Source organism: Conger conger, chromosome 17 (genome assembly GCF_963514075.1).
Source record: "Conger conger chromosome 17, fConCon1.1, whole genome shotgun sequence".
NCBI classification, from domain to species: Eukaryota; Metazoa; Chordata; class Actinopteri; order Anguilliformes; family Congridae; genus Conger; species Conger conger.
The window spans coordinates 13270490-13286705 of record NC_083776.1 but is presented as its reverse complement, the minus strand read 5'-3'; the positions used below and the strand labels follow the sequence as shown (position 1 = coordinate 13286705).

Here is a 16216-nt window from a genome sequence, read left to right as displayed (position 1 = left end):
AGACTGAATATATTTTTTGATTCACTCATACAGATTTGCATGTGATGGATATGGATATTAACATTAATGATGACCTGCTGGCTTTAAAATGGCTGGTATAGAGGGTTCTGGGTTTAATGGCCGAGGCTAGAGCAGGAAAATACATTTCAGCGAGTACCAGAGCAGTTTATACAGTCACGTTATGCTTCCAGAAGTAAATTCGGGTAACAGTGTTATGGTAATTCTTGACATAACACTGTCATTCACATGACATAACAGCTGTCACAAGATGGCATAACAGATGATGTCAGTTAATGTCAAATGACATAAAACTCACTTTTATTGGTAAATGTTATGACAGATGTTGCAGTTATAAAATGAAATGGCATAACATCTCTGTACAAGCTTGTCTGTACAAACTGTATTGTGGGGCAACTTGTTATTTTTTTAACCTTAATCCAGGTATGTCCAATGCTGGACATATTGACATTTTATTCACAGCCCATTTCATTCACAGTATGTTGTATCAATGAACAAAAAAAATAGGAAAAAAATAATGATTTGAATAATTTGTATTTACATTTAAATAATTATCGATCAGTGTTACAAATGATAAAAAAATATTCTTTTAAAAAGTACAATACATGCTTGTTCAGTGCATACAAGACAGTGGTTAAGGCCTTTGCGTAACAGCACAAGTAACAAATGCACATGTTAGAACATTTAACATGGTTGTAGGAGATGAGTTATAGCAATATGTGAAGTAACATAAATAAGTATTAATAAATTAAGAGCATTTTTATGCCTCCCGAGTCCTCCATCGTGTCTTGAAAAATGGCTGTGTGTAGATTAAGGTGCTTTCACTTGCAGCTGTAAGAGATGAGAGCAAAAGAGGGCATTAGGAATTTGGAAATGTACTAATATTACACTAATAATCAAAATATTAACAACATTTGTATAGGCAGAGCTAAAGTACATGGTACTGGTACAGAACTGTGATTATTCAAAACACAAGGCAAGTTTCAATCGCCATCTAATAACATTGGCAGCAATTGCAATGACTTTTTTATGACTGCATATTATATCCATCATTTACCACTTAGAATTTTGTGCTTGATTTGGAATAGAATAGTGACATGAATGAAAGAGTCCTCTGGCCTTATGAGGAGCACTCTGATTTCACGAAGGTACGGCCTGAGGAAGCGTACCTGCAGGAGATTTGGTCCACACGTCTGCTTTTCATGGCACAAACGCTGGAGTTTAAGTCACACCGATGGAGGGGTCTGGTGACGCAGCCACACAGATCAGATTCAATCCCCCCAAAAAAAGAAAATGAAAGGAATGTAAGGGAAGAAGCAATCAGTTTCAACTAATTAAACAGAAAATTTAAAATGTGTATAATCAGTGTTACCCTTTGAATGTGAAAATGTGTACCCACTACCCGGCAGACAATTCTCTCTCCCAGCGTCAAAGATCAATCACACATGGGAAAGGTAAGACATGGGGGGGATCTGGTTCATTAATTTTCCAAATAAACATGCCAGTTTAATACAAATATAAAATCTGTTTATATTGTGCATGTTGTATAAACATACAGAAGTGTGCCTTTGCTTTCTTTTTAATATAGTCTAGACTATCCCTGACAATATCACACACTAGTATGCAACACATTCTGTGAATGAACAAAAATGGTATCTTGAATTTGCCCTCATTAAAAAAAGTTTTAATATGTTCGCAAACGTTAGCTAACACGCCTCTTGAACACGCCTCAGGTCTGGATTCCATTCGAGATTATGGGGCTCATCCCCCACAGCGCAGTGCCCTAGCCTCGTGAGCAGCCCTGAAGCCCATGCGTCTCACCTCTCAGAAGCACTTTAGCACGGGGTGAAAATCATACACTTGCCCTTAAGTAGCCATCTCTCTATTGGCAGGAAGATGCGCCCTGGCCGGGCACCATGTTGGAGCCAGCGTGGTGTTCCTTTACCTGAGTAACTCACCCTGATGCCGGGACGGGTAGGGAACGCACTGGTCCATGGCACAGTCCCAGATCTGCCCCCTCAGGCACAGGGTGTGGGAGTCCTCCGAGTCCCAGGGCCACTGTGCTGGGAAACACCTGCAGCACGACATATTTCACCATTTCAAATACTACACCTTTAGACACCAGTAAAATGACATTACATTACTGAGAATATTAATGTCTGTTTTCACCAACAGTTGTGTTTGAATAAATAGCAGTGCGTTGAAAAAAGTGAATAAAGAGCAAATATTTTTCAACATCTTTTAGTTCCATATTTCAAATGTAGTGGAAACATTACACATTCAATTCCAAATCAAAGCATTAACAAATTTTATCAAGTCTGCGTTATTCTTTCACAGGAAGCAAAGAAAAGGAATATTAATCTGTTCAAAAAATGGCAGTGTCAAAATTTAACATAACATAACAATATAAACTGAAGACATTTTTAACGATTTAGCTTCACTTTAAATTAGTGAACTAATATTTACTTGCATAACCATTGTTTTTGATAACTGCTGCGCATCTGTGTTGCATCGAGTCAACCAACTTTTGGCACCTAGAAACAGGTATTTCAGCCCAGGATGAACAAACTACATTCCACAGTTCCTGTGAATTTTTGGGTTTTGCTTCAGAAACTGCATTTTTAATGTCACCCCACAAGTTTTCAATGGGGCTCGGGGGATTGAGCTGGCCACTCCATTACCTCAATCCTTTTTGTCTGGAACCAAGATGTTGCTCGCTTACTCGTGTGTTTGGGATTGTTGTCATGTTGAAGCACCCATTTCAGGGGCATTTCCTCTTCGCCATACGGCAACATAATCTCTTCAAGTATTTTGATGTATTCAAATTGATCCACGATCCCTGGTATATGGACCCAACACCGTAGTTTGAAAAACATCCCCATACCATTGCGCCACCACTGCTTCACTGTCTTCACAGTGTACTGTGGCTTGAATTCAATACCCGGGGTTCGTCTGACGTACTGTTGACGACCACTAGACCCGAAAAGAACCTTGGGAAATTTTAACCGATTGTGCACATGCCCTTTTTTCAACAATGGTGCTTTACAGGGGCTTCTTGCTGATAGCTTCGATCAAACGTCTTCTGACTGTAATTACACTTACACTCGTAGATCATCTTTGATCTTTCTGGAGCTGATGAATGGCTGAATCTATTAGCCATTCTGACTACTCTTTGATCTGTTTTAAGCGTAGTTTCCTTTTCCGCGTGTTTCGGGTTTTCGTTGCCATTTTAAAGCATTTGTGATCATTTTAGCTGAGCATCCTATAATTTGCTGCACTTCTTTATATGCTTTCCCCTCTCCAATAGCCAAACTAAGAGCATCCACCTGGACCTTCTCTGTGGTCCTCGGCTGTCGGACCTACCCGCTTCTGTGCTGGGGGGCATGGCGGCGAATCAGAGCAGGCTCCAGGCAGTCGCACTTCGTGTGATTGGCCACCCGCATCAGCACCGGCTCGGTCTTGTATTTATACGGAATCACTGAGAAGAGCTTAGGAAAGAGGAAGAGAACCTTAAATCAAATATTTCAAAAAAGTTAAGTAAAAGTAAAAAAATTACTTATATTTATTTACACCTGTACTAATGTCACTTAAGTTCTATACAAGTTCTCTTAAGTCTCCAAGAGACATGTTAAAGTCTCCAATAGACTTAAGGTGTTACCTGATTCTCTTACTAGTCCAGGGGTCAGAAAGTAAAAGTGTTTCTTATACTCATGAACTCCGCCAGCTGATTTCACCAATTAGTTTTACCACCTGGTGATTTGAACAAAATACTGGGGAGGACTTTTACTTTCGGAACCTGGATTCTCCACCTGTGTCTGATTCTAACAAATGACCGTTCTGTGTTTAACTGATATTCCTGAGAAAATGCTCCAGTGAAAAAACAGCACTTTCATGGGGAAGATGCATGAAATGCTTTGGGGGGGGGGGGGGGGTGGTGATGTGAAATCAATGCTTAAATCAATATAATAAAGCAATCAGTGCTTAGATCAATATAAAAAGTATGTTGTGCTCAACCAAATCCAAAACGGAGAATCACAATATTAGTATATAATACAAAAAAACGTATTTAATTCAGATTTATGAATGTGTTTACTCAAGAGCACAACCTGCTTGTGGTGAGCACCACTGCACATTCAGCCTCTCTGGAGGTGACATACACAGATTTATGAAATAACTGCTCATTAAATAACTGAATCGCAGTATGCTAGCAGTTGTAGCTAACTGCTGTGGTTCTGGTGTAAAGCAGTGAAGGAAGCAGAGAGGGCGCTCACTGTTTTGTTGACGTAGGTCGTGCTCGTGTTCCGGCAGGTGACGGCCTCGCTGTTGCAGCAGCCGCTGCACCGGAAGACGGAGACGCAGGGCGGCTTGAAGAAAACGTCCGGGTTGGTGCCCAGCTCCTTGGCCACGTCCACACACGTCTCCCTGGGCATGCACTGGGTCTTCTGCCACTCCTCGTCAATAGCTGCGATGGCATCACAAGTACAGCGTTGCGGCAGCGTTGTTTTAAATGATAGAAGGTGCTAGGATGAGTGAGGTTTGGTAGCCATCTCTTAACATGGCCAGCTAACTCATCTCCCAGTTGATCTGGCTTATTTGGAATAAATATCCACGGCTATAGTGACACGCGTCAATCAATCAGCGTAGAAATTATTTTTATCGTGCCCTTTGCACTGGCATCCTAACAGCGCATTGCAGAACGTACCACAGAGAAGTGACTGCAGTTAAATGAAACACAAGTTCAGTCACTGTAATTGTATTTAATTTATATTTCAATAACAAAACCTAGGCAATAATGACAAAACGGTGTTGAGTAGACAGTCGGTTAAGATGAGAAAGTGCCAGGCCAGTATAAGACTGACTGCAATAGCAAGGAAAAACAAAAACACAAGGGGTACTAAAAAGAAACGATACAACGTCAACATTAACATGTGGGGTATTATCACCTTGGAAGATCTCGTGGGTGATCTCCTGGGAGGCGTCACGGTTGGAGGAGGCAGCAGCGAAGCGGGTGGAGCGGTGGGTGCCGAGGAGGGCCCCGCGGGGCGAATCGCGTCTGAGGGCCGGCTCCAGGTGCCTCGGCTTCTGCCGCGGCTTCCACAGCTTCCAGTCGGGGAAGTCCGAGAGCTTCAGCAGCTCCTCCAGACTGGAGGCTGACCGGAGGGCCCTCTCCCACCGCTCACGCCTCCTGGCCTGGGGGTGAGGACAGCGGGTTAGTGGTGGTGAGGACCGCATGGGTATCTCAGAGCTACTTTCACTGTATTGTCTCGCTTTAGAATGGCAAGCCCACAAATGCTCACACACAGCTCTTCAGAAAATTCTCCAGAATATTCTCTGTCACATACAGCATAAAGTCTGGGCTAATCCGAAGCATGCAGTGGAACTGAAATAGACAAAAACCCCAGAAAGCAAACCATCCCTTTGCACATACATGCAATTACTGTTTCCCTAACACAAGAGGGTGATACTATCCCAGATAATTCAATGGTAGATATAGTAGCTTCCCACAGAACCTCTCTTCATTTGTGTATGTCTCGTAATGGTAGTGATGAAGTCTAACACACAAAACATTTCACAAGACAAAGCTTGCTCTTCAAGGATTTGTCTAAATCCTCAGGAATGCTTGCTGTAAGAGCTGGGAAAATGTGAGGGCTGGAACTATTCAGTGAAATAAAATAATTTCACTCTATCACGTCTTGCAGGTTTGAACATGACGACTTGTGAAAAGACTAAAGACAGAAATATGTGGTTTTCCAGAAGGAATACATTTTAGACATGCATTTTTGATGACACAGCCTTATTGGTTTGCCAGCTCTGACAGATTTTGAGTGAAGACTTTGGTGAAAAATGAATCACAATGCTGTGTAAATACAGTATGTATAGTTGCCAATGTTAGATGGAAGGTTAAGTATTAACTTCTTTTAAAAGGATCGGATTGAATACAGGTTTTGCGGAATATTTTGGGATACAGAATTTCAGGCATCTGGCACCACGCTTTGATGAAAAGCCTGCATTTGACCTGGCACGATATGTGCTTGTGGTTTGCATCATGGAGGAAATGCGGTTTACTCCACTGAATGACGTAATGAATGTTAAATGGATTACAAATTAATTAAAAGATAAGTTGACCTGTAACACGATGAACCTCCCTCAGACCTTGTAAAAAGGATACACGTTCCATACAGCTGAAAACATATTCCAAACATGTCGTTTTTCCCCCATATGCTTGCCTGGGTATGATTGTAGCAGGATGTATGGACACATCTAACAATTCCTGGGTCCCTGAGGATTCATGGTACGTTAGGCTAAGTTCCCAACACATACATCTGTTCAGTTTCCTGGCTGCCCCTTCAAGGTTATTTGCTTTGCAATGTTTTCCTGACTTTCCTGAATGAATGAGCTTGGAAAAATGTTAAGTTTTAAGATTGTTCTGGGAATCCTATCTCACACGTTGGGAATCTGACTGGAATCATCCATAATAGTTTGGTAACTTTTTTTGCTGCCTGGGAGGTCTGCTTAGAATCCAAAAATGACCTCACATCACAATGTGTGGTGTGCTCCTCTGCGATACTAGCTGTGCTGTTTTAGTGTGTGGCACGCTCTTATAAGCTCTTTGACAAATGTGCACATCCCTCTCTCCCACAAAGGCTTGTTGTGATTCATGTAGGTCATTCTCCCTGTAGGCCTTTATTTCTGTGGTTTCAGTGATCATGTTCATACTGTTTGACCGTAGTCAGTCTGCACTGGGACTGACGCCCTGTTTAAGGACGTGCCCCTTTCTCTGATGAAACGGATAACCGCCGGCTGATCTGCGAGCTATTGGGTGCGGCTTCCTGCCACAGAGGGCCCGGGCCTCATCTGGCTTAACACTTCAAAGCCATTTCATCATTTCCCTTTCTTCAACACTGATAAATCCCAGGAAACAAATCCCTGCATAATGATATTTTTTCAGCAGTTAAAATCCGTAGAGACATTTATATTAGAAATTTGAGATCTTCTCATTATAGGGCGCTACCTGGAATTCTTGCCAGAAATTAAGATGGCAATTATTGCTGTTTGCCACGTTCTTGTTTTTTCTTTTTTTACATACATAATGTTGTTTTCCTGTACAGCAGGTTAAAAACCTGAAAAAAAGTGTTGTTTTCCACAAGTTAAAACTTGACGGGTGCCGCAATAAAAGATGATATAATAGATGATATAATATCTGACTTCACAAATTCTAAAGATTAATATCTCGAAACAAAACTCTGCGGGCGTATCCCTTTAGTTCTCACCTTTGAACTTGGAGAAGAATTTTCCTGGCAAGGATGATGTCAAAAACAAGGTGATTACATACAATCCTTTCTTTAACATTTTAGCTGTTATTTATCAGGTCAAACTCACACACATCACCAACACCGCTGCCAGGATAATCCCCCACTGCCAACCTCGCAGAGCTAAACAATGAGGCCATCACACGCATGGTAACCTCAATAGAACAGGACATCACTCACCCACTCAATCACCACCTTACCCTACACAGGTGCAGAACACTGAGGAGCAGAAGGGCTCGCTTTGGGAAAAGCCTGCTCCCCACAGCCACGGCCACCTTAAACAACAGGCCTCGCTGAACAGGCCTGAGTGTGTACTGCTGCCTGTCCGTGTATGTTGTTATTGTGGGCTGCTGTATGCTCTGTTGTCTGACGCATACTGGTGTACTGTGGTACTGTGGAAAAGAATTCCCGCTCAGGGACAATAAAGTCTGAAGTCTGAACCCTGCTTCTCTGGTCAGTGCCCCTCTGTAGAGGATGGCCTCTCCCTGTCCAGCTTTTGAAGCCTGACACCACAGCAAGAGCCCATGAATTACGGCGTGTTCTGGCCCCTGGCCCTCTCTTATGAAATCACTGGTACTTACCCCTGGCCCTCTCTTATGAAATCACTGGTACTTACCCCTGGCCCTCTCTTATGAAATCATTGGTACTTACCCCTGACCCTCTCTTATGAAATCACTGGTACTTACCCCTGGCCCTCTCTTATGAAATCACTGCTACTTATGCCCCATCTGCCTTCACGCCACACAACAACACCAATCTCAATCTCAGAAATAATAAAAACACCCTCTTCATCCAAATAACTATGGGGGCGACATGGTTCAGGCAGTAAGAGCAGTCGTCTGGCAGTCGGAGGGTTGCCGGTTCGATCCCCCGCCCGGGCTGTGTCGAAGTGTCCCTGAGCAAGACACCCAACCCCCGAATGCTCCTGACGAGCTGGTCGGTGCCTTGCATGGCAGCCAATCGCCATCGGTGTGTGAGTGTGTGTATGAATGGGTGAATGAGAAGCATCAATTGTACAGCGCTTTGGATAAAGGCGCTATATAAATGCCAACCATTTACCCATTTTACTCCAAACCATCTACAATCCTGTACAGGGCTAATACAAGGTTTTTTGAGCCAGCCTTGGAAATGTTGGGGAATAACACCATGCTTGACTGCCTGGGACAGCAGTATTATGAAGGCATGGAGTTGGGGGGGGGGTGGGGGGGTGTTCAGCATGCCACTGATAACTTGCAGCTGTCCGCAGAAGATGTCACTCTGACATGTCAAAAATGGCCACATCCCAGGAACTACTGAGCAAAGGTCACACCCGTGAATGTAAGCAGGTCCAGCCACACGCCTGGTTCTCACAACTCTGCCCTGGCCTCGGAGTGAAACTTCACTCAGTGTCCAATGACAGCGTCGGTGACCTCTGGGCCAGTGATGTCTCTCAGAGAGCACGTGGCCCAGCATTGCTACACATCTCCTACCATCCAGCACAGGGAGGAGAGCGAGGCTCACTTGGGCCCCTACTGTCCATCTTCTCCAGAAAGATCCTGCATGGGCCTCAGGAAGCCCAGTGATGTTTTCAGAAAAGGCCAGAAGGGAAGGGGGGGGGGGGGGAGGTATGTGTCAATGGTGAATGGAAGAATTTAAAAGGAAGTATGAAGAATGTGGAATATGAGAATCGGTTGAATTTGTCTGTTTTTTCGGGGAATAGTGCCAGGGGGATATCGTAAGCATCTGGCTAAACTGCCTGAGGCCTGCTGCTACCTGCCCGGTGAGCCATTTACAGTGTAACCTTACAATGCAGATAGCTCTCTGACACAGACACACTGCACGAATGTGCCACAAGCAACCGTGGGAGTAGTTCCCAAGCAGGATTGATCACTGTAGAGATTCCCCTCCACTTCCCAGATCAGACGGGCAGGTTTCCAAACCTGACTCGCTTTCCAACAAACACTGACTCACTCTAATGCGAGAGAAATGATACAATGTGGTTCCCCTGTTCAGCATACATGTGCAGCCCTTTAAATGTGTGTGGAGCATCAGATAAATTATCACTGCCCTTTTAAAAAATCACCCGTCAAAAGGTTATCCGAACCCTTAAACATTCATTTAAACTCTCAGCCTTTGAATGGTATGGACAGAACCAAAGAGATACACGTGAAGGGGGTTACTGCTCTAGGTTAAAGTGTAGCAGCAAACAGCAGTACAGTTGCCATTAGAAGTTAGACCTGTCTGTAGACACAAAGCTCTGTTAATTTCTCCATAGGCTGTGTAGTGACACAGGCTCACTGACCCTTTCAGTATGCCGGGGATGAACAGCCAGCCAGCTTCCGTTCATATAACTATAACACCATATAAACTCAAAGGGGTGGGAAGGAGGAATGAGTGTCCTTCCTTGGTTTACACTGGAAGGGGTAAAAAAAACCAAATTGGCTAAGAAGGAATTGGGAGGTGAGCGAGAGGAACTCACAGTGTGCTCCCTCGGGGACATTCGTAGTGAACAGACAGGCTTTCACTGCTGGGAATTCAGCACGGAGGACACGCCTCGCTGAATCCGTCACACATTTCCGCTCCAGATCAATGGGCATCACTCACACAAGGGATAAATAGGCTATGTGTTTCACACTGATGTTCCTGAACAAATCGGTGGTGATCTTTCTGTTACTTCTGCCCCTTTCTGGACAGCAGACCTAAGGCTGCAGTGTTTTAGCGGGAGACCATGTGGTGCAGCCATTGTGGCTGGGGGCTCGATTCCCCCGTGGTGGCACTTCATGTGCCGTCACCCCATCTCTATCCGAAACCCTTTGTAGTTTTGCCATGGTCATAAGGCAGTGGCACATTTTGCGTTTCTCATATGACCCACATATCGGGCGAGGAGGTCCACAATATTTTGTGAGATTGAAACACATCCCAATAGCTGTTGACCCAACCCACATTTATCAACTAATAAAAATGTCACAGAGCACAGGCTTTAAGCACCACACTAGCTAATGGAGGCATCCAAGGGTAATAATCCAGGCCTAAGCTATCATCACAAATTTATATCCTCGTGCTTCTTATCCGAGAATGGCACTCTTGTGATTTGGGAATATGACAGGTTTTCTCCTGAATGCTCTTCTCTGCTCTGTAAGAATATTGGGACCGGGACTGCCAACATGAATCCAATGCAGTCTGGAGGACTACCGAAGCATCCATTGTTTACATTAGCACCTATGGTCATTCATGCAGCTAATCTGCAACGTTCATAGTCGGCAGTCTTGCCAAGGACAAACGCATCATGAGATTACCCACGCTATGTCAGTACATGTACCCAAAAATATATTTATATTTATACATTTACATAAGTAGTTCTCAACATCCAAGTATCCAGCACACTTATTGCACAATGGTTAAACTGGTTAAAGCTCAAAGCACTTATACTCATTGTGTATTTTAATGATACAATAATTTGTATCTTGTTTACTGTGTGATTTTATACTTATATTTAGTTATGAATTGAACAGTTACTGTAGACGGCGAGTTCCAATGAAAATCCGTTTTTTATACAACGTGCAGACTGCCAGTCTTGCTCAGGAATAATTCCTTTAGTCATGTCACAAAAATGTCAACTCTTAAAATATATTTCAAATGTAGCACATCCAGTTATGTGTAGGGAAAAAAATGATATCGGCACTATCGCCATCGTTATATTAACATCATCACCATTGTAAAGATAAATAAAAAAAAATTTTTTTTTAAACGTTTGGATTAAGTTAGATCACACTCACTTTCTGTGTGCCGCGGTCCTCGTGCGTCAGCATCATTTTCGCGTAGTAAATCACGAGCAGATGCAGCACAATCGCAAACTGTGTCTTCATATTTCCTTCAGCGTCCAGACAGGGTCCTGTGCCAGGGTCAGACAGAAGATTAGGCAAGTCTAAAGACGCCCAATGAACTTGACAAAGTTTATAAACTCTCCGCTCAGACCGCAGCCTACTCATAGCCTACACACCTGCGCGTGAACGTGGGAGGACCTGCCAGACGGAAAATTTCTAAAAATGGAAATTACGGAAAGCGTTATCAAAGACCCGAAAAAAAAAAAAAATAGTGATGCAACTTTTCATTCAGCAGCGTGTTTTTTAACCGCCTTGGTCGTTACCAAGGTTCACTCCCCGGAGAGCAATCGGCAGCAATCATCTCACCCTTTAGCCCTACTAAAGAAGCAGCACGGCGTCCTGGGTGAGAGCGAATTGGTCCAGTATTCAAAAATCCGTTCCAATGGGATGTCAAATTTCTAGCTTCGGTGGTCGCATTTTTAACCTAGTTTCGGAGCTCATTTGGAAGTTCGCTTGCGCATTTGTTTTAGATACGATCCAGACCTTGTCACTGAGCAGGAAAAAAAGGGCCTCAGACTCACTCAAACGCTGATAATTATGTGGAGACAAATACATAGTGGAACACTCCTGATTCTCGGGTTGAGACAGGATAGTCTTCTGCTGAAGTTTGAAATTAATTTGAAATACGAGCTCTGCCTCTCCCCGCAGCTGCAACTATTTATCCTTTTCCGCTTTGGTGACATTGATACTACAGTTAAGCCTACTAAACACGTACATCTCAGCAGTGCTAGTGCAACCCACTGATTAAAAGGAAGCCCAGTTGTACAATAGCCTAATACTACTTAATTAAAAAGAAAACTCGAATAGCAACAAAGACGTGTCGTCATTTTGGTGTGATCAGTTATTATTCAAAGTGTTCCACTAAGTTTCCACATGTTCAGCATAATAGGCCTATAGGCGATGCAGGCTAATGCATTTAACATAGGTTAATAATATTGAGTCACTTTATGCACATGAGTGTGGTGAAAGTGGGAATAGAAGGGAGAACAATGACAAATTATGTGACTTGTAATGGGTGATTAACATACTCAAGGGTATGTGTTTGTGGTTTTCTGTAAATGTTCACTGGGTCTCCCTTTGGTTTTTGACCGTTTGCATGGACAGCTGGAGGGGAAATAGAGAGTAACGCATCCTGTTGACTGTTTCAATGTAGCCAACTTTTAAATATTTCATGGAAGAATACCATAGCTTACATGCAGATTTGCAGGTAACTAGTGGTTTGCGTCTATGTATAAAAAGGCATGTAATTCCTACACAGATCTCAGGTATGGCTCTAAGTACCCTCAAATTAAAGGTGGCAGTCTGTACTTTAACCTCACATTCATTATTTCAAATCCAATGTGCTGGAGTAAAGGGCCAAAATCCAAATACTTACAAACCACCTCGCTGCATATTCTCTGAATCAAAACTCTGGTGTGTATGTGTATATGTGGTGCTTCCTGCTCTTCATTATCCTACTGGGCGGCCTGTAGCGTAGTGGTTAAGGTAAATGACTGGGACACGCAAGGTTGGTGGCAGTGTAGCCACAATAAGATCTGCACAGCCGTTGGGCCCATGAGCAAGGCCCTTAACCCTGCATTGCTCCAGGGGAGGATTTTCTCCTGCTTAGTCTAATCAACTGTACGTCACTCTGGATAAGAGCTTCTGCCAAATGCCAATAATGTAATGTAATGTACTGACTGCAAATCACAATCCCGTTTCAACAAATCCACAAGTGTGAGAGTAGGTTGCATCATAATGGGATGCATCAATGCTGTCTCACAGCTCTTTCAAACAGAAAAGCTGCTTTCCTTTATCTGACCTTCACTGGTTTACTCAACAGTGCCAGCAGCAGCCAGACTGTTTCACACTTTGATTTCTCTCCTAGGACACGACTGACTGTTGCTTTCAGTGCACATTTACCAGTATCTGGTGGGAAAGGTAACCACAGGTTAAAGACATCTTTTTATTTGCAGCAGCTCCCCAGTTTGTTGAAACTGTGAAAGTATTCATTAGCCCATTATGGACTAAGGTGCCCTTTAGAAAACCCATAGAAAGGGAGATTTTATGCGCAGGCCGCATCCGTCTTTTAAGGGAGATGTAACACGCAGGTCACATCCGTCTGTTAAGGGAGATGTAACACGCAGGTCACATCCGTCTGTTAAGGGAGATGTAACGTGCAGGTCATATCCGTCTGTTAATGGAGATGTAACACGCAGGTCACATCCGTCTGTTAAGGGAGATGTAACACGCAGGTCACATCCGTCTGTTAAGGGAGATGTAACATGCAGATCACATTCGTCTGTTAAGGGAGATGTAACACACAGGTCACATCCGTCTGTTAAGGGAGATGTAACACAGGTCGCATCTGTCTGTTAAAGGAGATGTAACACGCAGGTCACATCCGTCTGTTAAGGGAGATGTAACGCACAGGTCACATCTGTCTGTTAAGGGAGATGTAACATGCAGGTCACATCCGTCTGTTAAGGGAGATGTAACACGCAGGTCACATCCGTCTGTTAAGGGAGATGTAACACGCAGGTCACATCCGTCTGTTAAGGGAGATGTAACGTGCAATGTAACATAAGAGTTTAATAAAGATTGCAGAGATAGGCATCAGGCCATAATCTAGAAAAGCAAAATGGTGTGCTACACAGTAAAATGTCCAGTGTTAGTTCATCTGTAACGGAGTACATAACTGGGACCATACATAGCATACATAGCAAATACAGAGCATACAAGTTGTGAGTGGTTACTGATACTGATCATATTCATGTTTGTGAATCTTCGATATGACCTGCAGCAGGCACAGTCTGTGGGCTGTAAGGTGTACATATTAATCGAAAAGCACTCCAATGATTTGAGGCTTGCACTCCACTGATTAATCAAGCAAGAGTTAACAATTTATTTAATTAAATTTTAATTTCGGCTCATCCTGTCGTCAATGCCATGTGAATTGTGCTTAAAAATATTCATGTTTGTAAACTTGTAAATCTTTACAAAATAAAACTCTGTTCATCACAAGCAGCAATAGTAACTTGTGCAAGACACCTTTTGTCAGTTGATAACTACCCAAGAATTTTGTTGGTAGAATTAATTTATATTAAATATTTAGATTAATTTAAATAGTTAACATAGATTATTTTGCGATGAAGAAGGAAAAGATGATCCATCCTGTCAACATTTATGTGCAGCTGTTGCTAAATTATGGCTGATTTACAAGAAAACTAGCGGGTCTATTCTGCTGCATTCGCCGCTGTGAACAGTGCTGGATGACCTATATTAAACTCTAAAAAGCATCACACTCCCTCTACCCTCATGTAACCCAGCCTTGAAGCAGAAGTTTCAATAAAAAATTCAATAGAAATGGTAGCGCTGTCTTCACACTCAGACTTGAGCACATTCCAGTAAATGTGCTATATGTAGCAGACATTTTGCAGCGGTCTGAAGAAGTCAGATCAGAGTGCCAATTATTTTGACATTAGTTACATGCAACATTGCTTGTGTTGGCTGAAAGCACTTTCACAGAAACCACTCTGTATTCTTAACATTAAAAATTCCATCTGTGCTATTGCTGAATCACAAAATATTTCCATTGCAAAAACGCAAGAACAACATGAAATGGTATCATAGGATTTACAAAGCACTTGCAATAGGTGAAAGTTCATAGCCAATCTCTTCTACACTACTACTACATGTCATTTGGTGGACGGTTTTATCCAAAGCGACTTACAGTTGATTAGACTAAGGAGGAGACAGTTCTCCCCTGGAGCAATGCAGGGTTAAGGGCCTTGCTCAAGGGCCCAACAGCTGTGCGGAGCTTATTGTGGCTACACTGAGGATCAAACCGCCGACCTTGCGGGTCCCAGTCATATACCTTAACCAATACTCTTCTGGTTGAAACATGCCAATTACAGCTTTCCTCATGAAAAAGACATATTCAAAAGAGTATAATTCAGGATGTTGTTTCTAACCAACTGAAAACACAATTCAAAATGGCGGTCTCACCCATTGCCTTTTCCCCACTCGCTAGTAAGGCTTTCATCTCACCTGCTGTTATTTTTCAAGTTGTGTGCGTGATCGGTTCCATATTTGTTTTCCTCAGTTACTTGACCTATGTTCAACCCTCTGACTAGCACACATGCTTATGAATGATTTATAAATGTGTTATGCGTTGTTAATGAATACTTGCAGTGCCGTAATATTGTTTTTCTCTTCATGGTGGTTTAGTTTTACATTAGTCCCATGAAATCAATATTTTCATTGCTGATTTGTTTCATTCATTGATTCCCCATTCACAGATTGTACAACTTGCTTAATGAATACCACCATTTCCATGACATCAAGAGCGAGTAAGAAAACCTACCCAGCAACATCTAAAAATACTGCTATCTACCCAAACTTGAGAAGGGCTTTAAAATGTAAGCAGAAAGATAATTAAATATAGAAATATATGCAAATAAAGTCCTCTTTATTTTGATAATCTTTATGTTCTTTCAAACACCAAAATTATGAATATTTCAGAATACCTACAAACAAAATTCACTTTTATTGAGATGCTTACCTTCTCTTTCCAATTCCCCAAAAAAGGTGAAAAATAACTGAATATTTGAAACAACAGGACTTGTAGCTGATGGACTTGTGGATTTATGGATTCAGGCACTCGTACTTTAAATAACCCTGCGAATCATTGTGCTTTCCTTTCACTCAGCACCCAATTTAGTCCTTGAAAAGAAGGTGGGTGGACTCTTTAGCCAATCAAAGTTTGCAGCAATATGCAGACTTGTTGTATGCAGCAATATACTGCATTTAATATTCAGCAATTTACTGAAAACCATTCTGTTTCTGTTTCAGCCTTTAATTTGCACAGACATTGCAATTTCTCCTGTTTAGCTTTTTCATTGACTGTTAAACAGGAGAAATGCCTATGAGCCATTCTCTTTGGCTATGTTTAGACTGTGGCTAAAAGTTTCCGCACGTGACAGATGTTTTTCCCCCCATAGGTCCTCATATATAGTCCTATATATTTTGTTCATATAGCCTACT

General features: G+C 42.5%; 1 protein-coding gene across 2 annotated transcripts; it reads right to left on the bottom strand.

Annotated features, from left to right (window-relative positions):
• Positions 1-301: 301 nt before the first annotated feature.
• LOC133116400 (vascular endothelial growth factor D-like) lies at positions 302-11273 on the bottom strand. 2 transcript variants are annotated; one of them, XR_009705861.1, is made up of 7 exons: positions 11084-11273; positions 4962-5208; positions 4290-4480; positions 3382-3506; positions 1977-2092; positions 1188-1262; positions 302-849 (listed from the first exon to the last, which is right to left on the bottom strand). XR_009705861.1 is itself a non-coding variant. In XM_061225891.1 (7 exons), exons 1-7 carry the CDS (start codon positions 11171-11173, stop codon positions 840-842), a joined length of 867 nt encoding a protein of 288 aa, XP_061081875.1. In that variant the 5' UTR covers positions 11174-11273; the 3' UTR covers positions 302-839. The 2 variants fall into 2 exon arrangements, 1 of the variants encoding a protein (XP_061081875.1); XM_061225891.1 differs by having other exon boundaries at positions 1964-2092.
• Positions 11274-16216: the final 4943 nt, after the last annotated feature.

Coding starts and splice junctions, on each gene's coding strand:
- LOC133116400 (XM_061225891.1), bottom strand. CDS start 11,173: ATGAAGACACAGTTTGCGATTGTGCTGCATCTGCTCGTGATTTACTAC. Junction 5,209..11,083: donor AGGACCGCGGCACACAGAAA/GTGAGTGTGATC, acceptor CCTCACCCCCAG/GCCAGGAGGCGTGAGCGGTG. Junction 2,093..3,381: donor GCCCCCCAGCACAGAAGCGG/GTAGGTCCGACA, acceptor GTCGTGCTGCAG/GTGTTTCCCAGCACAGTGGC.